This window comes from Drosophila bipectinata, chromosome 3L (genome assembly GCF_030179905.1).
Source record: "Drosophila bipectinata strain 14024-0381.07 chromosome 3L, DbipHiC1v2, whole genome shotgun sequence".
In the NCBI taxonomy this organism is placed as follows: Eukaryota; Metazoa; Arthropoda; class Insecta; order Diptera; family Drosophilidae; genus Drosophila; species Drosophila bipectinata.
Window position 1 is genome coordinate 15,084,437 of NC_091738.1, and position 22,062 is coordinate 15,106,498.

The 22,062-nt window shown below is 40.4% G+C and overlaps 1 protein-coding gene across 4 annotated transcripts in view; it reads right to left on the reverse strand.

Moving 5' to 3' along the window:
• Positions 1 to 868: 868 nt before the first annotated feature.
• Positions 869 to 22,062, reverse strand: part of klar (klarsicht) — a 42,566-nt gene continuing 21,372 nt past the window's right edge. For 2 of the 4 annotated variants that reach the window (XM_017253468.3, XM_070280224.1), the window contains 14 exons: positions 16,205 to 16,630; positions 13,834 to 14,136; positions 12,850 to 13,455; positions 11,528 to 12,160; positions 11,199 to 11,387; positions 8,371 to 8,550; positions 7,339 to 8,308; positions 6,720 to 6,861; positions 6,408 to 6,640; positions 5,910 to 6,340; positions 5,738 to 5,843; positions 2,762 to 2,937; positions 2,315 to 2,682; positions 869 to 2,256 (listed from right to left, as the gene is read on the reverse strand). In XM_017253468.3, the coding sequence (XP_017108957.2) occupies positions 1,224 to 2,256; positions 2,315 to 2,682; positions 2,762 to 2,937; positions 5,738 to 5,843; positions 5,910 to 6,340; positions 6,408 to 6,640; positions 6,720 to 6,861; positions 7,339 to 8,308; positions 8,371 to 8,550; positions 11,199 to 11,387; positions 11,528 to 12,160; positions 12,850 to 13,455; positions 13,834 to 14,136; positions 16,205 to 16,630 (5,796 nt within the window). In that variant the 3' untranslated portion in view covers positions 869 to 1,223. Of the gene's footprint in view, positions 2,257 to 2,314; positions 2,683 to 2,761; positions 2,938 to 3,607; positions 4,207 to 5,737; positions 5,844 to 5,909; positions 6,341 to 6,407; positions 6,641 to 6,719; positions 6,862 to 7,338; positions 8,309 to 8,370; positions 8,551 to 11,198; positions 11,388 to 11,527; positions 12,161 to 12,849; positions 13,456 to 13,833; positions 14,137 to 16,204; positions 16,631 to 22,062 lie in introns of those variants that run through there. The other 2 variants (XM_070280223.1, XM_017253473.3) reach the window with 2 other exon arrangements.

The following is a 22,062-nucleotide window of genomic DNA, read 5'->3' on the forward strand; positions in this document are numbered from 1 at the left end:
CAGATTTAGAGATCCAATCCTCTTTAAGCTAGATCAAAAAATAGGAAAAACAACATATTTAAATTAGATGTGATGGATATATCTTCCCCAATTCACATCCGATTCATAAGCGGAGTGTTTTAAACGATTTCTGGATTCCTCACCATTCTGCATCAACATCTAAAATAGTTTTTAGATTTTTTTTTCCTTATTTTGTAGAGAATAGTCTCAACAGATTTATTGAAAAAAATATTCATAGGCTCAAAAAATTATTTTGGCCAAAATAGTTTAAGCCAAGTTAAGATTATTGTTGTTAATAAAGTGCATTGTTCATTAGAATCGTTCTATTCTGCATTAAAATCGGAAATTAGGTCAAAATCCGAGGAATAAAAAAATTTTTTTTTGCAAATTTTATAATTCGCAACCAGTTCAAGCTTCGAAAAAGTATAAATAGAGCGTCGCTCGGCCGAAATTTTTTTTCAAAACTCTTAAAATTTCAGTCATTTGCTAACCGAATTTCATGAGGAGTGTCTTAAACAACTCGTAAAGACCTATATAAACGATCGATGCAAAAAAGTTTCCAAAAATCTTTGAACAAATTTTGGGATTAAAACTTCAAATTTTTTTTTCATCAATCGCTTAATTTGGTTCTCCTGAATCGATTTAGGCAACTCTCGACGATATCGGATGGAAAATGGCTAAGATATTAAGTTTTTGTGAAAAAAAATTTCGGCACAGCGCCGCTCTATTTATACTTTTTCGACGCTTGAACTAGTTGGGAATTCTAAAACGGCCGGCAATGACTCGGAATTTTGAGCCACACATTTCTCCTGTCATTTCAATGCAGAATGGTTTACAATGCGTATTTTCAAAAATAAAACAAACAGAATTATAAAAAGTTTTAAAGTTTTTTTTATTCATTTTTTTTAGGTTTTTTATATTAAGGGGTAGCTTCCATACGGTTACAATTTAAAAAAATATTGAAGTAGCTTGACTAAAGCCAAAACTAGCTTTTCCTTTGTCCCTATTTTTATGTAAAAATCGTAAAACCACCAGCTAACGTTAAACGCCGTTCGGGACCCTTACCCGAAGTACGCTGGCCATTAGAAGCTCTGCCGTAGTGACTCTTGCTCTAGGTACACTTTAGTTACAACTGTAAATACATGCAAATGCCTTGGCATAAAGTAGTTATACCCAAAAAAGGTTTCCAATTAGTGCCTGCTAAGTAGTCTACTTGTTCGACCTCACATCGGAGGTGGGCCGCGAATATACCGGAGCTGAGGCGTGAAACTCATTGACAAGTTGTTCAGGTTGTCGCAGCAGTTGGGCTGCATTAAACAGGCAGCACAAAAAATGGTAAACAGTGCCACTTGCATTGGTACAGCAGCTCTTGCGATGCGCCACGCCCAACCGCGAGGCAAAGATACCGAGTTGTTTGATTCCGAATCGTCGTCGTCTTTTGAGCTTTCCAATTTGATGAGCAGCGATTGATCATCTGTGGAATCACCTTCACCGACGCAACTGGTATTATTAGTCTCATTTACTTGGGGAGTTTTGTCCTTTCCAGAGTTATTTCGCGATTTCACAGGACCTTCTCTCAATCCCTTGGACTTTTGTGGCTTGCGGGAGTTTTTGCCGCGTTTTCCAGGGCTTGACGGCTGGGAGTTGCTGGTAGTCGTCTTTTTAGGAACCTTTTCATTCACCTTCGCTTGATGCACCTCGTTTTGTTGGCTTGCCGGCTGCTGCCTTTCGTGGTGGGTAGCTGCCGTGCGGACAATCAAATCCCGACATGTGTTTTGGAGATATTTCAATTCGGCCTCAGCATTTTCCATTTGAATAGCAATGGAACGCATAGCCTCACTCCCTGGCGCCAAAGCCAGTTCCAACTGTTTAGCCAGTCGGCGAAGAACACCTAAACGCCTTTCCCGCTCCGATAAACCGCCATCCGAGGTGGCACCACCATCGGAGATGCCAGAGTCCGAAAGGGATCCATTCGAAGCCTTAAACTTAGAGATTTGATAGATAAAGTTGGGATCCAGATGCTGGTGGACAGCCTTCTCTTGCCCAACGTGAACCTTCTCAGACAAGAGCTTGGCTACCAGCTTCACATTCTGGGCCAATTCTATTGAAGTCTGTTGTCCCTTGTCCAAAGCTCCTTCCAATCCCTTGAGAGTTCCCCTATCCTGACCTAAAGCCAAGTGGAATTCGCTCAACCCGGACTCCAACTGCCGCCAGGCAATTAGAGAATTGGTAAGCAGCTCCAGTTGTGAGTTAATTCTGCAAAATTAATATCATAATTAATATGACTTTCTGATACTTTTAATATTCTACGCACCTCGAGTTTGCCTCATCCCAAGCGCTGTACATATCGCTAACCTCGCCTTTTAGATGTTTATGGAACTCCTTCTCAGCAGAAGCCAGAGAAAGCACATCCCAGGCTTTAGTTCCAGTAGATTTTGTTGATTTTTCCGCGGACACTGCCTCAACTTGGTTTCCATTGCTATCAGTGACCGTAATGGCCACTGCCTCCTTGGATTCCAATTCCAACGGCGTGGAAGGCTTTTCCGCTTGATGTTCGGACTCCTGTTGTTCCTCCTCAAGGGTTTTCTGAAGTCGGCGCTCCTGACGAGTCAGCCAGCTGTGGACCGAGGCATTCAACTGAAGCATGTTGGTCCTGTAGCTAGCCAGCTGCGTTTTCTCGGACTAAAAGGAGGGATTTTAATCATTGTAATTATTCATCATAATTAATGATAATAATTAATTATCATTCATTAATGCTTACCTCTAACAACTCCACGGCTATCTGGATGGCAGGTTCTGTGTCGAGTAGATTCGGCGACGAGTTGTCCCCTAATCTCTGCAGTGTATTCTTAAGAGTATTCATCTCATGCTGAAGCCTTCTAGCTTCGGACGCATTTTCAGTCCAGGCGAGTAGATCTCCCCACGCAGAGAGCAAATCTGAAAAGGTAGTGTATAAGGGGATTTTGGATGAAAATGGATTGGTACTAATATATGGAAGCCGGAAGATAAACACTAGACGGGTATACAAAATAAGAGTCTGAAATCTCGTTATGGTCTTTCTAAGTACATATTTCATAATTTTTCAACTTTTGTCGAAAAGTGTGGGAAGCTGGAAAAGAGACCCCCTAGCCATATAAAGTATATTTAATTCATATTATTCTTTATCTATATCAGAGGATATTAACACCCCTTAATAGTACATATATATAAGATGGGTATATGTATATACATGTTTTATTCCTGACAAAAATAAAGATAAACATCATTATTCATCATTAGCGTGGTAAGTTGTTAACGTTTCAAACCTGACTTCATCAATATTTCGAGGTACCTATGTATCTACATACATATTTATATAGTTCAATCAATGGTGCTATTTACACATGAGGTAATACTCCCATGATTCATGTGGCCTCATCTCCCTTTATAAAACTTTCTCCAGCCCTTAGTGGCTTATCTCTACTAGGTCTTCTTTAAAAAGACTTTCATCATAATTGCCCCACTACTTCGTTCACAGTTATTCATTCATTTTTATGGTTGAGCAAAATCATCCGTCTGTAGTGGCCATAACGTGTTCGCATGTATCTTAAAGAAGAATAATGTTTACCTTGCTCCGATGACGATCGCGAAGAGTTGGTAGACGAATTCTCTGAAGTCATATTCGAAATGGCCGTTTGGACGGCCACGCTTACTTTGCCCATGCCGATTAAGCTCTACCGAGCAATCGTCACATGTGTTTACTTTTAAAAATAAAATTAAGAAATCTACATATATGATGTTTATTTTCATATATGACGATATCTTCTTCAAACACAATCTGCACCACTTTGGCCAAATTGTTTATTTAAAATACATTTTTGTAATCAACTTAACATTTCAATTTAGTGTTCAGAGCACCGCAGAGCATTGTTTACGCGACCCCGAGACCCCGAATTTAGGAAATGACGTGAACGTGGAACTCATGCCTGCCTGCCAAGTATAAACTTTTATAACAGACACCCAAAAAGCACGACATTACGTTTTCCGAAACGGCATGTTTTTTGTTTTGTTATTTCACGGCGTACTTTAAGCTTAGGTTGTTACTTAGTTACTAATATTATCACAGTCATTTTTGGGAACATGGGCGAGATTCTGGTAAGGTTTTTTTTGGACCACTTTACGATAGTAACCGCTTTGAGCGAGAGCAGAAAACAAACTGAGAGATGCGAGCAAGCAAAGGGAAAGCCATAAACTGAGAGATTAAAAGCTAAGCGAACCAAACATACATACATACATATACAAGTCTGAATGCTTCGTCTTCGAAATGGAAGCTTTTTACACTTGAAAAAATTTGCTAGTGTGAAAACACAGTAGAGGTAGAAACTAAAGGGTTGGGGATTTTTAATATTGCTATAGAGCTACTAATTTAACCCTTAAAAAAGCATAAACATAAATTTTAATAATTTGTTTTTGTATAATCATTTTACTTTAATTAAAAGCCCACAAAACTAAATGATTGATAAATAAGTAAAAGATTTATGACTTTTAATGGTAATATTAAGTGCGGGGCCAACATTTAAATTAATTTAATTTTTTCTTTAAATGCACAATAATAAAAATTACCAAAGTCAGACATGCACTACCTTTCACTACCGTGTAAAGCGTTAATGAATAAGCGTTTTATGAATACTTAGTTCATTAAAAAAAACCATAAATAATATAATAGGTTTTAAAAAAAACACTTCGGCTCACTATCGATGCGATTATCTGTGCTAACAAAGAAGATTTTGTTTTGTTATGTGTTAGCTCAAAATAAATAAATAAAATAGAAAACCTTTTAAAGTTGGCTTCATGGTCCTCTTAAGAGATTCATCAGCAAAAGCAGCAGCAAGCAATAAATAATTGTTAATTAATTTGCTTAGACATTTGACAAAAAACACAAACAATCTTAAAACATAATATTTACAAAACAGATAACAATATGACAAAACACCAAAATAAAAACTAGTATTACGCTATTATTATAAGACAAACGAATAAAAACGCAAGTTCAAAAATTATAACAATATTGATTTTATTTTGGTGTTTGCATTTTATTTCTAAAAAATAAAAAAAGGAATAATTGAAAATAGAATTCATAGCAAGAAACAAATAAAATCGATTAATATTATACTCGAACGATGAATGTTAATGAATATTAAATAGAAGATAAATAAACTCGACTCTAGGTGTGTTTTGTCAAATGCAAAAACAAATTTCTTAACCATTACATAATATTAACAATCGTATTCAACAATATATTGTTTATCTAAAGGCATCTCTGGTTAAGGAACGCTTAAAGCAGTACTTTTATAAAGGCATCTGGTTAGGGAAAGCTTGGAGCCGTATTACAGTGTTTACAACAATCCTCTTAGGCCGGCAAAGAAACGATCTAGTCTCCCGCCAACCGGTCGATTGATCAGATCATAGAGCGATCTTAGGGTCCTGGACAGAAACCTATAGAGTGTAAAATGCTCCAGCATATTGCCCAGGTTGAGAACAAACTCGATGACGCGCGCCAGAAACCGTGAAATCGGAGCACACTGGCATTGTGCCATTCGTGGCTTGGACAGGCAATCTCCGACAGATTCCGTTGGCGTGGCCGTCAAATAAAGCTCTAACTCAGCCTGGTACCTGTTCGCATGCCGCCGTCTCCGGCGCAGTCCGCTCTTATCCGCTGGAAAGCTTGATGACGATGGATGTGGATGCTGGAACTCACCTTTTGTATGGTCGGCACAGTGGTTGGATATCACGGTGCCGGGTGGGCCCCGAAGCACAGCCTCCAGGCAGTGTATGTTGTCACGGCAAGTGTTGATGATTTCATTCTAGTTGGATTATAAAAATAAATATGTCAGAAACCAATTATGAGAAAGAATATTTAGGGAACTTACGTAATCCTCTGGTCGGAGCAAGTGGCATCTGATCTTGAGAGCCTTTGTATCCTCTAGGCGATCGCGACTTTGCAGCAACAGCGATCGTATCTCTTGCTCCCCATCCTCAGAATCTGAACAGCTGCTGGACGAAGCAGGGGTGAGAATGGGCTTGATGCCATTTTCCAAGTTCCTCGAGGATCGCCTTCTGTCATCTGCGGTATAAGTTCGCCGTCTCCGGGTGGAAGTATCACTCTCCGAGGTGCGCCTCAAGAGGGACTGAGCAGAATGACTCATTCCACCGAACTCCAGCTTGCGACCAACTGCCTCTGCCCACTGATTAAGCTTCTGGCTGGACTGATTCTTGGGCGTGGTAATCAACGCTGTGGTGGAGACCGAAAGGGTTGGTTGTGAAGGAACTTTCGCTTGTGTGGACGGTGTCTTATCCATGTCTGTAAAGAAAATATGGAAAAAATTGAAAAAAATATATAAAATCAAACTCTCTCGATAGTAGCTCACCTTGGCAGGACTTGCGTCTAACTTCCAAAGTCTTTCGACGGCGTTCGTACTGGATATCAAGGGTTCGTTGACGACGGGCGTGGTCCACGCAGTTGCTGATTGCCTCCTGGGTTATGTGGCTAACCTTAATTTCGCGTTTCTGCAGCGAATCCATACGCGGTGGCGAGAACGAGTCCAGATTGTTGGTCGCCGAAAGAGAGCTGCAGCAGTCCGACTGTGAGTCGATGAAATTTCTGTAAAATTCGGATATAAATAAATTTTGGCACTGATTCAAAGGTCGAATTCATAAGTTTTCGAATGTAATTTACTCACCGATAGTCGTCGCCGAATTCCAAGAGACGGCGGGCTGCATCAGAGTCGAAGCCCTCGGAATAGTTTTCCGAATTATATTTCTCTTGGTAATTGTCCCAGGCGGTCTCCGAGATGCTGCTGTGATGGTCCTCGGTGCTCAGTTCTGTGGGAAATTTTCGATTATTTTCATAAATTAATTAGTCATTTCAAGAGAGAAGGTAAGCATTGGGTATTGTTCTTTTTTTTTATGAAAAAGATGAATATAAAATATAGCAATTATAGCTGATTTATAGACAGTGATATGTTGTCATAAATCATTCAAGCTACAAGTATAGAATCGGATGCCTTTTTTTGACAAAGAAATAGTCTTCTTAGATTGCCAGATGGGGTTTGATTTATTATTATGTAGCAGATGTGAACTTTTGTCTAACATGTCTAAACACAAACAAAAATAAAAATTTCTTTCATAAAAATAATCTTCTGATTAAAAAGTTTTGGTAAGAATGCTTATTTTTTTTTATACGGGGTATGGGTGCACTGGTAATACCTTTACGCCTGGTCTGTACCGGCTGGGGTGCTTGTTTGAGAAAACAGACTTAAAACAGATAAAATAAAAGCTTCTATAAGGCCATACACTCACCAGCTTGCTGCTCGTTTTCGTTCATGTAATTCGATAACGCTGCCAGAGCTCCCAATCGCGTATCACTGGCTATTAGTCCAGCGGTGGTGAGGGATCCAACTCGGAATTTGGGCAACATTAACTGGGATTCCCCGAATTTCCCTTTGGCATGGCCACTGTCCAAGGTAGCCTCCGCCTTCGGGTGAAGAGGAGCAACGGATGCTCCCTTTTGAATGCTGAGCAAAGCATTTGTGAACTCTTGCAGCTGCTGGGAGGACATGGACTCGCAGGACTTTATAAGGGTCTGGGTAAGATCTCCGCCCAGTTCGGATCCAGAATCCGATTTCCTTCCAGCCGAAATAGCGAAACTCCGCTTTTTTCTGGCCTTCCTGCGTCTCAGTGATCCCTTGCTATCTGCCTTTCGAGCTGTATTACTGCCAGTTCCCGACGAGGAAGCTGCTCTAGGTCGTGGCCCAGGGGATAGAGAGTCGAGAGCACTCTCGCTTATTGAATGACTGGCCCATCCGGGCGAGGAGTTATCCGCCGTCCTGGATGAAGTCAGCTGAGACGTGTCTGTGGCCAGTTGTGAAAGACACGACACGGACCAAGGTCTGTCAGACTTTCGGCGCGTCTGCGGGCGCTTTACCACCTTGCCGTTCAGGCTCTGATTACTGCTCTCATTACACACATTGGAGACTGTTTGTTCAATAGGTTCTTCGGAGCCTCCAATGCGCTCCATGGAGGTTCCGAAGGAATTGGTGCTTCTTTGCATGCAGGTGGCTATGGAATCGGTAAAGCCTTCGGATGTATCCGATCCGGGCCCGTTGAGGCCACCTCCGGCGGCTCCTCCGGTGTGGGGAACAGAGTCTGTTTCAGATGTCTCTCCAGATGCTTCACAACCATCTGGTTTGCGGCGCGGCACTAGTTCGTGAGTATGACTATGACTGGTTGCCAACAGTTGGGGTGTGGAAGGTTGATGCTCCAGCCACTCCTGAAAGACAATTAAAATTCATTAAATAGAGAGACATGGAAGCAGGTGATTACAAGACTCACCTCCACGCGTTGCTTGATGGGATGCGACAGAGCTACTTCTCGCTTCTTGACCGTCGAAGAGATCTTGACGATGGAATGTTTCGGCTTGGTTGGTGTCATCAGAGGGACCTCTTGGGTGTCGCGCACCAAATGCTCTGCTTCCATCACCAATTGTTTGATTGCATCATGCGAGGCCTTGCCCTAGAGAAAGTAAGAAAGAAAATGAGGTTAGACATAAGAATAGGAGTCTCTATAGTTCAAAGATATCATAGTTTCAACTTCTGTAATATATATGTCGATATTTGCTTTCTCTCGAAGTCCAATCTCATCTAGACGTTTCACAACTGTCTATGGATGTTCATAAGATTGTCGAGAAGGGAGTGGAGTATCATAAAGTGGAAGTATCGAAGACAAGTGTACTTCAATCGGAATTTTATAAAAACAGCCACTCAAACACAGCACCATACCACAGTTTAAAGCTTATCTTTCTTTTTTCTCTTTCTGTTTATGGAGTACACATAGTAATTTTATTCCGTAAAATCTGGGCGGAACAGCGTGTGTTTCGGAGACCTCTCCGGATGTATTATTTGTTGAATCTTTTGATTTAAAAACATGGCTCGTGTAGTCGATGGTGAACGGGTCATTTTCAGCTTAATTGAATTAAGCCGGAGTATGAGGCACGCGATCAAAGTAGAGAGTGGTCTGATAGTCACTGCAGACAAAACGGAAACAATTTCCTTTGAGTGCCTAACGAACAAGTCGACGCGTACTGTTAACGGATTTGCAGTTTTTGGTATAACTATTTTTTTTTTTCGTCTGGTCTGCGATCGCAAAACCCGATCGGGCGTTTGCGATAATTAACGGCAATTATTATTGCCAATGTGGACGCCGGTGACCGGTCTGCAAATTAAGCCCAAAGCTAGAAAATCTCCCCCTTTTATTATTTTATTTTTGAACTCTTTCTCACTAATTCGCATTTATATAAAAAGTATATATATATACGGATTTATTGCATTTTCATTTTGTTGAATTATAGCTTATAAGAAGCGAGGTGGAGAATTTACTCCTTAGTTTCTGCTTTCTTTTTTAGGGTTTTTTTTTTTTTAAGTCTATTTCTAACTGATTATAGTATAGAAAGTATACTTAAGAAGGGGCGGTTACCATTGTTGAATTATACAAAACATGAAACTAAAATACATTCAATTAAAAAACAATGTTTTTTGTAACTTTATGTTCCTTAAGCGCACTGTATGATAAACCAGGAGGAGGAAGCTCTTGATTTTATTTTTTATTTTTAATGATTTCTTTTGTGGTATTTTTTTATGATTTATTTTTGATTATTATTGTATCTATCACACTATGTTAAACGAGGGGGAGTTAACGTTAACCCCTGATATGTATATTATTAAAACAAACTATTATTGGAAACCGATTTTTATGAACTTAATTAATTATTAACAAACTTTTACACTATTTTTTTGGTGTTACCAATTTTAAATATATATAAACACATATATATACAATGTATACCAGCTGGCGAGAGCGGCTCCCGATTTTTTCAGTCCGTTGGCACTAACGCTTCGAACGGCACTAAGGCTAATGCTCCATCGGACTACTCGTGGTAGTCGTTGCCGCTGGACTGAAGTGCACTCACACTTTAAAATACACTTCCTCGGCTACTCGGGTTAAAATGAATTAAAACAAATTGTCGAACAGAAAAGCGTATAATAAAATGGCTTGTCAAGAGGAGTGTCGCTGAGAGCTTAGGGGAAAATTGATAAGATAATTTTTTTTCTGTATAACTGCGCACAATTGATTCAAAACCTATGACTAGTAGGTAAGAGGTGCAAAAATGACTGGATGTGTACTCTTAAAACAAGGCCCATTCAAACAATAATACTCATTTGAAGACTATTATTATAGTTACAAACAAACGACACCGGTCTCTTAGTGTTTTCGACAAAAAAAAAATCATTACAATGTTATTGTTTTCTCCATTACTTTCTAAAATAGTTTATAATACTAAAGTGTTGTGGTAAGCTTTGATTTTTTTTTATGATTTGATTTCATAAAGTCCTTTTGGTTGATTAACTGCAAGGTATGCCAGCTTCCCATTCACCAAATATTCGCAAAATAAAGGTTATATTTTCTATATTTTTGTTTGAACGATTTTTATTGTTATCGTCAGTCCAACACATCTATATATTTTACCGCCGATAAGATAATTTTAACGTGATGAGTACTTTTTCCATTTTTTTTTAAATTTGTAATCACCTTATTTTGCGTTTAATGATTTTATCTATATAACCTTAATTCTAAATATAGAAAAAGAAATCATGGTTTGAATTTGAATTATTTAATCCTTATTGAATAACTCTTGAAATAAACCTTTTTAATAAAATCTTTAAAGCTTTATCTTTAAAATCTCTTGCAAAAAATTAAAGACCATTTGGAAAAACCGAAGAATGGCTCTTAATTAACAAAAGTGGTCCGAAATTTCACTCTCGGCTCGTTGCACACCACTAGACGCATGCGTAGCAGCGCAACGAAAGGAAAAATAACGAGGCAGTCTGGGAAAACAACAAATGTCCATCGTATGGAAATATTGTATGTAACAACATCCAAATGCAAATTAATCTGCAAAACTGCTGAAACATGCTCACCAACCGAACATAAGTGAGAGTGTTATAGCTGCACAGACACCATTTCTTTTTTTTTTTTAAGAGGCAATAAACATTTTTAGGGGTATCTAGGATTATTTGGTTTTCAATAAAAAACTGTGAATTAATTCAGAGACACGGAGACAGCTTAACAGAAAATATCAACAAAAGTATATTTGAAAATCGTACCTTAATTGAAGAAACAATCATCATGGATGCGGAAATGGTTGCATTGTTGCTGCTGGCCGGGGATTTTGTGGAGGTGGCGGTGGCCGATTTCTCCGGATTACGTGACAGTAGGTGACAATCAGCTGGTTCTTTAATTGAAGAAACGCTGATGTTGCATGCGTCCTCAGGACTATAACCTTTTTTGATTATCTATAGAAAAGAAAATTCAATTAAATTACAATTATATGCAATATTATATTGTCAATGTTGCTTATGTTTTTAACAATAATACCTCTATAATATATATATATTATCATGAAATTGCTGAAGTTGCTCCTGCAGCCACTTACCTGGTGAGGATCGCTGGTGTTTCCATTTGCCATATCAACAGTTATCTCATCGAGGATTTTTCTGCCAAGTTCCTCAGGTCGCTCAGTGGTATTTTGTTGCATGTTGCTGCTGTACAAATTGTTGTTGTTGGTGGCAGTGCCAGTACGGCTGTTTGTTGCATCGCTTCGATTGCCATGGGTTTGAAACTCCCTCTGCATTTTTGGATGTAAATCCGCCACGGCGTGAACCTGCATCTGAGTGACTCGCGATGTGGCCGACGTCTCCGTGAGTCTGCCGTTTGAATTTGAGTTGGAGGAGGAGCAGGCGCTGCTACTCTCGTAGTTGCTGCTGTAGCTATGCGATGCCTGCGATGCTGCAAAGGTTGCCAGCACCTTCTTCTCCTTGTGGAAGTCAACGTCGTCGTCGTCGTTGTCTTCTCCGGTCGGCAGTAGTAGTTTTCCACCCGTTTCTGTGGTCGAAAAAATATTCATGGGCTGCAGATCATCAACAATAGATGTTTTTGCAGTTTCACTTGCACCAGCGCCAGTATCTTCAGTGTCGACTGCTGGTGCGGTGCGCCTCGTTGTCGCTGTTGCTGTGTATAGCCAACCCTCCTCGTCGTCATCGGTTGAGACATCAGCCGATTTGAGTGTCTATGTGGCAGAAAAATGGCAGTTTAAAGGTTGCCAGAAGGGGAAGGAAGAATTCAGTGACATTAAAACATCGCCAGTGGGGGGGAAGAGATTAAGTCAGACTAGTGGAAAATTAAGTTTTATTAGCATTACTCGCGCAAAATAGAAAATTGCTGAACGCTGGAGTGCCAGTGTGTTTTCAACTTGTAACATGCACCGACTATTGTTTTTTTTTTTGTTTGCAAGCCCGTTTGGGATGCTGCGGCCAGTAATGTTAATTAAGTATCATTGCCTTTTCACTGGCAACTTTTTTATTTCCACTTTGATTGTTGACTTCTTAAGGCACTTAACCCATGTGGGCGGAAGCACACAAGAATTAACAATCAAGTCGATTAGAAAAGATTAAAAAGTGCGGCCAATAGTTAGCCAAATAAAGAGTTAAATTATAGAAGAAATATAGTATTAAATGTTAATCAAGTTGGTTATAAAAGAACGAAGTATTATTAAATGTTTTTAAGAATCTTAGAACTCTGTTAGTAAAAGAGTGTGTATAGTTTATGGGAAAATCATGCCAACTATAGCACTATAGTGTGGAAAAAAAGAAAACCATTTCCCCTACGAATAGATGAGAACTTGCACCAACACCATAAAGCCATCCAATAGTGCATCGAATTACCCGATGAGCCGTGGTAACTAATAATTGTACTTACGTCTCCAGCACCAGTCGATGATCTCTGCTGGCAGACCTGGCTTCGATCTTCCTCGCTCTGGAGATCACTCCCAGCTGTATTGGCACTCTGCTCATGGTCCGTATCCCGGTGTTTGAAGTAGAAAATTGCACAGTTCTTTGACTTGCGATTGGAGCGGTTGAATTTCGAGATATCGGTGTGGTTTTTTCGCGACTTTCGCAACCCCACTGGTGATTTATTTGTCTCGTGATTTAGCCCGTGACGCAATGCAACACCGTTGCTGGTATTTCCGTGCGAATTGGGCGTGATTACAGCCACAGCTATGTTTTTCTTACGCATCATGTTGGACGGCAGCGGCACCATCAACTGGCTATAGTTACTGTTTCGGCTAGTACTCTGGGGCATCTCCTTTGTGACCACTGGTAAAGTAGCAATCTGCTCAAAGTCACTGCTCTCCGAATCGGCCTCGAAGCCGCTTAAAGTGGGGCAACCAATGGAGTTGGTCTTTGGGTGATTGGGTTGACGCCAGGAGCCCTTGGCTCGGATTAGAAAATCCACCACATCAGAGCCTGGCAAATTTGAATTATCATCCTCGTCGTCTAGCTCCTCGTCGGCTTCATCGCCGGGCTTCAGGTGCAGGCAAATGGGGTTTAGGGTGACAAAACAGACAGATATGTTAAGGGGGACGAAGGATGGTGGGTGTCTAACACATCATAAACAGGACACTTTCTTTCCAGGACATGGACTAATTCTTTCTTTTTGAATAAATCTTTTCATTTGGGTTTTTGGCTTTAGGCTAGAGGTTTTCTTCTTTTTTAAACATCTGAACTGGTCTTCTTTTAGTTAGTTTCGATTGGGGTTATGATAAGTAAGACTAACAAGTTGACAGTACTATGAAAGACGGCAGGCATGCAACTAAGCTAACAAGTAACTCAAAGTCAAACAACAACTAGAAATGGATTTGCAAATCACGCAGACAGCTAACAAAACTACCGATTGACTTACCTTTTGTGGTGCAAGACAATCGCGAGGCTGATCCGTCGGCAATGGCTCCTTCTGCGATGGGCTGGCCCGGGCTGGGGACGTGGGCGGCTGGCAGTCGATTTGTGTGGCGGTTATCTGGCAGCGTTGAAGTATAAACTCAACCGGGCTGGACGACTTGAGATCGGGATTCTCAAGATCCAGATCAGAGTTTAGATCGTTGCTGTCGTCTTCGGTAGCTTCGTCCTGACAAGCTTCTTCCTCGTATCCAAAAGAATCGTCTTCGGTATCCTCTTGTTCGTTTTCGTCGTCGTCATCCAAACCATTCTGAAAATACCATTTTGATCGTAAAGGCTTGATTGTTTTTGTTGTTTTCCGATTCTCACAACGCCCACCACAGATGTGAGATGTGAAGGCAATGTTTTGCAAGAGACCTTGAGGCTTTTTTTCCAAAAATATTACACTGTTGCTCCTTCTTCAGCTAACCCCAAGTGACCTTCCCTCGAACACACAACCGGCCCGCTCCCTTCTGGTCTTCGAAATTTTAAACAGCAATTAATTTTCTAGCACTTTGTAAAAATAAAATGCTATAGACTGCTATAGCTATAAGCTACTACAAGTTCCCAAAAAGCCTCGACCACTGGCGATGTGTAATCATCTCCATCAGCTTGGATTTCCAAATTCCAGTGTCCGCCGTTCAGAGGTCACTTGCAGCATTTGAATTAATTGAAAAAGCTTCCCTCATCAGATATTTTAAGACAAATTTTAGCCAACTCTCTAGATGATCGTAGCTATTGTATTTGAAACCTCAACAAATATGAGCGAAGCATTCGCGAAATTCTTCGATCGATCTGGTGCTTTCGTAAAACATCGACTAACCTAAATAGCATTAATCATTACTCCGGGTAATTGAAATATCTTCGAGAGAGAGGGGAAAAATATCAGGCAAGAGCTCGGCCGCAGACCAAGCAACATTAACCAAGCAATCTGTCATTATCTGAACCAAAAAGTAGATCAGCCAACGGTGTTTCTATTGATGCAGGAACGAAGCAAGCGCGCAGCACACGTCCGTACTCAGATATTGTGAAACAATTTGTTGGCCAAAAGCTTTCGGGCCATAGCCAGTGCGGTTTTGTATGAGAAACTGGCGAATATTGTTGTCCATGAAAAACAAAAAGTAGTTATCTTCCGCATTTTATTCAAAAAATAGCGGGTGTGGCTTAAACCGCCCTGTAATTTAATTTTTTTCTCTTCAACTTTTCGGGCAAACATGCAACCTGCATGTGGGAAATGTGTAAGCAATTAACGTACATCGTGCATACCATATAGCATATAGCATATGTTGTGGTTACCATTCAATTTCGACGAGGCTGCCAGAAAAATGATTGCGGCTAAACTGGCTTCCTCTGGTAATTCCCCGTGGCGAAACCATTTTTTGTCTGCCAATTATAATAACTTTAGAGATATGCGTTCACCATTTGCAACATTGTCGACTGATCCGAATTAGAGAGAACTACCACCTTAAGATGGCATTCACCTTTTCAACTTGACAAAGGTATAATGAAGCCAATTAAATTCTTCACGAAATTAATCACCGATTGAAGCTAATTTGTAGATTTTGAGGAAATACTTGATTGAAGGAGAAGAACTTTAGTGGCAAGATCAGTGACGCAGCTAGCTGAGGTTCAGCTCTAAACCAACAGATGTTTTAAAATAACAAAACACCCGACCTTCAATTCGATCAGAAACAGACAATGGGCTATTGTTTCCACGCCATTAAACAAACAGAATTTCCCAACAATTAACAACATGAATTACAAACAACAAACCGGGGAACAGGAACAGTACACAATAACCATAGTAAGAAACGAAAATTGGGCCAATAAATAAATTAAAATCGTATTTTGTTTACATGTCATAGAATTTTCTGCAGCTGAACCTCTTAAATAAAGAGCAGGGGGATTACTTTCTTTTTTTTTTTTGGGGAAGTTTTTGGGGAGTAGATATAAAGAAACGTAATAAATCCGTCCAGAGTCTGGACCTAAACACATTTTTAATTTTGCGGCTAGGCTATTGGCTATCGGGTATCCACATTGGGTCGCCTACAGTGAAAGTTTCAGTTTCGGTTGAGTTTTCAGTTTTCGATTGAAATTGGCCGACCTATCTCCTTCGAAAAATCTGTTAGATACTTTGAAATGTAGGGCAACCCATAGCTGCGAGGCTGTCAGAGCGTAGTGGTACTCAAGAAAGTGTTGGCAATGCACTCGATCGGTTCACAACTTCATGGTCTGGATCTGCGTGTGTGGCAGGGGAGGAGGAGGAGGATGCATGCAGCTATTCCGAGACCCCGAGGGAATGCAAAATTCTGTATTTAATAGAAGGATGTGGCACTTACGGATCTAGAGCTGCGCTTCCTTAGCAAGTTGTCCAGGCAGAGTTGCAACTCAAAGGCCTTTAAGTACAATAGGTGATAGCGGTCGCGGAGTCGCTCCAGATTTCCGTCACCTTTTTTCGGCGGGTGGTGCTGGTGGTGCGAGTGGCTGGGCGGCTGAGTGGATTTTATTGCTATTGCTGTGATGGATGTGTTCACCTCGGAGACGTCAGAGACAAAGCCGCTGCTGAGGCTGCTCGACTTGGTGCCCGACTCGCTGGTTGACTCACTCGAACAATTGCTGGTCAATGAAGCGGGCTGTTGACTCGACAGCTTTGGGTGTTGCTTTTGCAACTGTAATTGCTGCAGCTGGAGTTGGTGCTCCTTTTCGGCGGCGCGGATGCAAGAGCTCACTACGCGAGCGTGTGATACAATTTCATGGTACAACACCTGGAAGACAAAACGTAAAGAGAAATTTAATGGTTGGGTTTCTTCTTCATTGCGTAAGTTCCCCGTCAACTCCAACTCTTTTGTGAAATTTTTACCTCTGTCGTCGGGATTAATATTCAATTTATCATACAAGCATCGGAAATATTTACAATTAACGCAAAGGGGCACGACTCGCGGTGGCACCCACACATGGGGTTCATTACGAAAAAAAAACCTGAAAAGGCGGGAAAAACTACGTAGCCAACAACGGTAATCTGAACACAGATCCCCGCACAAATTGTTTAATTCCAATGAACTTTTGCCTCAAAACTGAAGGTGCGGAAGTTAAACAATTGAGATAAATGCAGAAAATATCGGGGATAGGGTCTACTTGAGACCCAAGAGTGTGGGTCTTTTAGGAAGTTTCTGCCCAGAAACCCTAAACTTTATGATCTATTCAGGTCTGTTAGGTAAATATACAACCTAAACACATCAGAAGAAGATGCCTTTGGTTAGGAAGACTCAAAAAATAAAATGTGGGAGTGAATGTGGAGGTGGAGGTGTGGGTTGCCGACTTGCAGTACTTAAAGTTTGTTACAAAATAAAAGAACAAGAACCTGGGAGGGTACCGTCCGCAGTGCACTCCGACTCCAAAGTGCATTCAAAAAAACCCCACCCAACTCAGACTCCAAGTCAGAGGCCCCTCTAGCCAAAACTTGCAACAATGTATGCCTATTTAGAGGAACTCCTTTCTCTTTGTTTTTTCGCAAAAAACCAACTTATCTGAACTTAAGTGAACCACTCCCCATTTCGGCACGATTCTAAGGTACGGCCGCCAATTTTTTAATGCTGTTCCACCCACCCACCAACCGGAGCTGCGTTGGAAGTATGAGAATTTAGAATGCACAACTTTATGCAAAAATTCGTGACTAATCTGTACTGCTTGAACTTTGGCAGAGCACTTTTATTGTTATTTTTTGGTTTTTATCTGAGATTCTCAAGGGTTTCCTTATAATTCTGCGTTTAATATAGAAGTCAGTGCGAGCCTACAGATTGACTTGCCTTAAGAGTTAGTATTCCAGTTTATAAATGACTTGCAATCTATATTTATGTCTTAATTACTGAATAAAATCCTCAGCAATCTTCACAAATCTTCACTCGCAGTCTTTGCTTTTCGATTCGCTTTCTCTAATTTTCGTATCTCTACTTATTCGTGAGGAATAGGAATCATCATCGCCCCTTAGACTCGGCCAAAATATGTAAGTTCCCAAATGCGTCTGCTATTTTTAACGAATCTAAGCAACTGAACACAAACTTTGCCAGTCTGCCAGTACATATAGAAGACCATTTGTTAGTGGACTGTGTCGAGGTTCGTTGACTCAGCGTCTGGTGTAGTTCGATCGACTGACTATTTAGTTGAGCAATCGCTGCTCGCTGTAGGCACGAAACATCAACAATGGAAGGAAAAGTCTACATTCATGATCAGAAAATGTCAGACCGACCCCGACCGGGTTAGTAGAATTCTATCATTTTCGATTGTTTGAATAGCAGAAGGGCTTCTTAAAATGTTAACTTAAGGCAGAAGACTTGGTTGATGGAAGAAATACTATAAGATAGCTCAGGGTGCTGGAAGATGGAATTTCAGGTTGCCTTTCTGTTGAAATTTGAAGCCAAAAATGCAATTAATCATTTGGCTTGAGGAATCATTAACAATAACTCAGTGGCCACACTTCCTGGGGTTAGGTGAGATGGTATTTGGGTCAACAAAACGACACTTTCCGCGGTGCGTAATAGAGTAAATTAGTTAATAATGGAAATCATACAATAAGCCGACAATAAGCTGCACTCATGAGGTACAACATTAGTTTATGGATGGTCCTTCAAGCTTTCCAATCAAAAGCCAACCAAAAACAGACATCACCACTTGCTTGATAACCCAAGGCGATGGAAAACCAAATCAAATGGGTATATAAATTTTGGTTACATTGCAACTACGTGAGGTCGGAGGTATAGAGCTTTGTTTTCCGATTTTTTCTTCTCGTTTTTTTCGGCTAATCCTCAGCTTTGAAAGATCATTTCACATCACTTTCACTTTATTGGTAGAAATTGCCATGTTATTTTTCGCTATTACGGCACACCAATTTGCAATGGTTTTCCATGCCCAGAAGCCATGGAAATCTGAATTAAAACAACAACAGTGAGCCACCTCCTGAAACGGTCGGTCAGCCCAGCTCCTCCCGTTTTCCCCTTAAGCACTTCATTAGGGGCCGCCAAACGAGTTCCATCATAACTCTTAAGGTGCAGGGTCAGGTTCAGATGCTCTGTAAAAGATACTTTGGACATACGAGCCAAGACCCGAAAGTCGAGACACCTGCAGCACGTTTCGAAATTGATTTTTTGGATGGTTTGCAAAGAGGAAGCCTCCTCCTTGCGCCTCGTCACCATCTCTTTATGGAAAAGGGTAGAGTGCAAAGTAATGGTTCAACTAAAACTTCACCTAACGCCCCTTGTTTTTTTATCGCTTCATAATCTCCGAACTTTGGGGGTTTTTTTTTTTGGGTTGTCAGGAACACTATTCCCGCGAAGCCATCAATCACACGATCGGCGAGTGGTTCGATGCCGATTATGTCCACTTTTACCCCCCACTTTCAAGGTACGTGATTAACTACCTCAGCAGCGCAAAAATTTAACCCCGACAACATTATTTAAAGCTTAAAACATTAATATTTTGAAAGGGGCGATAATTGTTGGCTACTGTCTTAATTTCTAAAAGTTAATCAAGTGTTTTTGGCCAAGTCTTAGCTGCGAGATGTCGTTAGTAAAGTAATTAACAGGAACATAATTAAAATTGAATCATTAATCAAATTAATAAATTTCCCCTCTTCCCAAATTTCACAACAATAGCCCCACCACTTCCAGCTTGAAGCAAAAGTGAAAGTTTCATTGAACTTCCATTAAGATTTTAAATCTCCAGTGCCCAGACAGTCAGACAGACACGGCCAGAAGAGGTCGAAGATCAAATCGATGGACCAAATAATCAATGTCGTTCCTAAAAAAAAACAATAGCGAATAAAACGAATAAAAAATAATAGAAACGCCTTTGCTAATACAACGAAAAATGAAATATTTGTATGGTTAGACATTGTATATCCTTAAATTATCTGATCATCTTCAGTCGCGCCTTTGTGAAAAGCATAAGCAGAGACCAAACGGGCGCATTCCCATGAAAATGCACTTCCTGTATTATTTTTCCACCCGACCACCAGTCCACCCGTCCCCCATATGTCGGCTGGGGCCTCGGACTGATGTCAGTTTGTGTATCTTTGACGCTGTCTGCCACAGCGAACTGAGCAGTTCGATATTGGAAACAATTCAAACTCCCTTGTTTTTCACTTTCTGATACCCTAGCAGAGGGTATTGTAATTTTTATACCCTTGCAGAGGGTATTATAATTTTGTCCAAAAGTGTGCAACGCAGTGAAGGAGACATCTCCGACCCTATAAAGTATATATATTCTTGATCAGGATCACCTCCTGAGTTGATATGAGCATGTCCGTCTGTCCGTCTGTCCGTCTGTCCGTCTGTCCGTCTGTCCGTCTGTCCGTCTGTCCGTCTGTCTGTTTCTACGCAAACTAGTCTCTCAGTTTTAAAGCTATCGTCTTGAAACTTTGCACACACCCTTCTTTCCTTTGCACGCAGTATATAAGTCGGAACGGCCCGGATCGGCCGACTATATCCTATAGCTGCCATATAACTGATTGATCGGAAATGGTATAACTTTGGTGTTTTTAGAGTTAGAGAGTTCAAATTTGACATGAGAGCTATTTTTGGCAAAATAATACGACATGCCAAATTTCATAAGGATCGGCCGACTATATCCTATAGCTGCCATATAACTCAACGATCGGAAATGACCCAACTTTCGTGTTTTTGAAGATAGAAAGCTGGAATTTAGTACAGACTCTATTTTTGGTTAGTTGATCCAACCTACCAAATTTCATTAGGATCGGCCGACTATATCCTATAGCTGCCATATAACTGAACGATCGGAAATGACCCAACTTTTGTGTTTTTGAAGATAGAAAGCTGGAACTTGGTACAGATTATATTTTGATCCATCCTACCAAATTTCATAAGGATCGGCCAACTATATCCGATGTTTGCGATATATATCCGGTTTTAGCTGCAAGGGTATATAAACTTCGGCTCCGCCCGAAGTTAGCTTTCCTTTCTTGTTTCTTCTATATTTCCTATAAACAATCGAACAATAAGAGCCTTTGTTTAACTTTAAGAGTATATTAGCTTCGTCTTTGTCCTAATCTTTCTTTCTTTTTTTTGTAATTTTGTTAGCTTTTAAGTTTAAACCATTTCCCGGTAGTGACAAAATGTTTTGTTGCATCAGTTTTTCCATCGCTGTGTTTTCTTTTAGCTTCAGTCTGTCAACTAGATTTTTCCCTAACGCTTTTTTTCTCATTTCATATGCCAAAAGTTGTCTTCCCTTTCTTCCGGTTGTTTCTTCATGTTTCCCATCAGAGGTTCAGCATCTCAGCAATTGAGACGCCACGACTTGTGGCACCTTGTCTCCTCATTTGCATTCTTTCGCACCTGGTGTGAATGGATGCTCGCATGAATATGAAATATGTATCTCCTTCGTGACATCCACTTGCAGTTGTAAGATCCTTACATGACACCTGGTATTGGGACGCAAATGTCTCACAGAAGTCTGTCTATATTCTATATTTTTCATAAATTGTCTAGATGGTAAGGGGCCTTCCTTTCACCCAAATTTGGGGATCGCAGCGTTGCTGTATTGGCGTGTTGGAATCAAAATTGGAGAGTGGATAGAGTCGAAAGACGAAGAAAATCGGGGAATGGACTGCTGTGCACGCGACCAAAAAACAATTTGTGTCGCTCGATTGCTGCCGTACTTTGTCTCACTTAAATTTCTTTCTTTTAAACAGACTCTTACTAAAGATGTCAATGGGTTTCACTACTAAAAAAAAACAGCTGAAGTATTAAAAAAGTTTATATAACTTATAGATTGTTTTCCACCGTTGAAGTCTGATATCGAGGTCGTCGAGGATAGGTCGTTTCATCCTTTTGGTGGATGTGCTTTAATTATCAGCCAATCTCATGACGGCTTATACTTTTTTAATTCGGATTTCAATTTCTTGCAAATGCTTGTAAATTTGAAAAAGTGGCAAATTTAGTCATAAATAACTGCAGATGTCAAACAGAAACCTCGGCTGCGAACGTGCAGTTTCAATTGCAACTTTCAAAGTCCCCTTTATCCACTTTCTATAATAAAAATCAATTATTTGGTCACCTTTATAGCTTCGATCCTTTGAGTAAAAATTTACCAAGAGCGCCACCACCAACCCATTTATTGTCTCAGTGGGTGCCTAACGAATTTTTAATTGAAAGTTAGTTGCTAGCAGTGGAGTGCTGTGCTA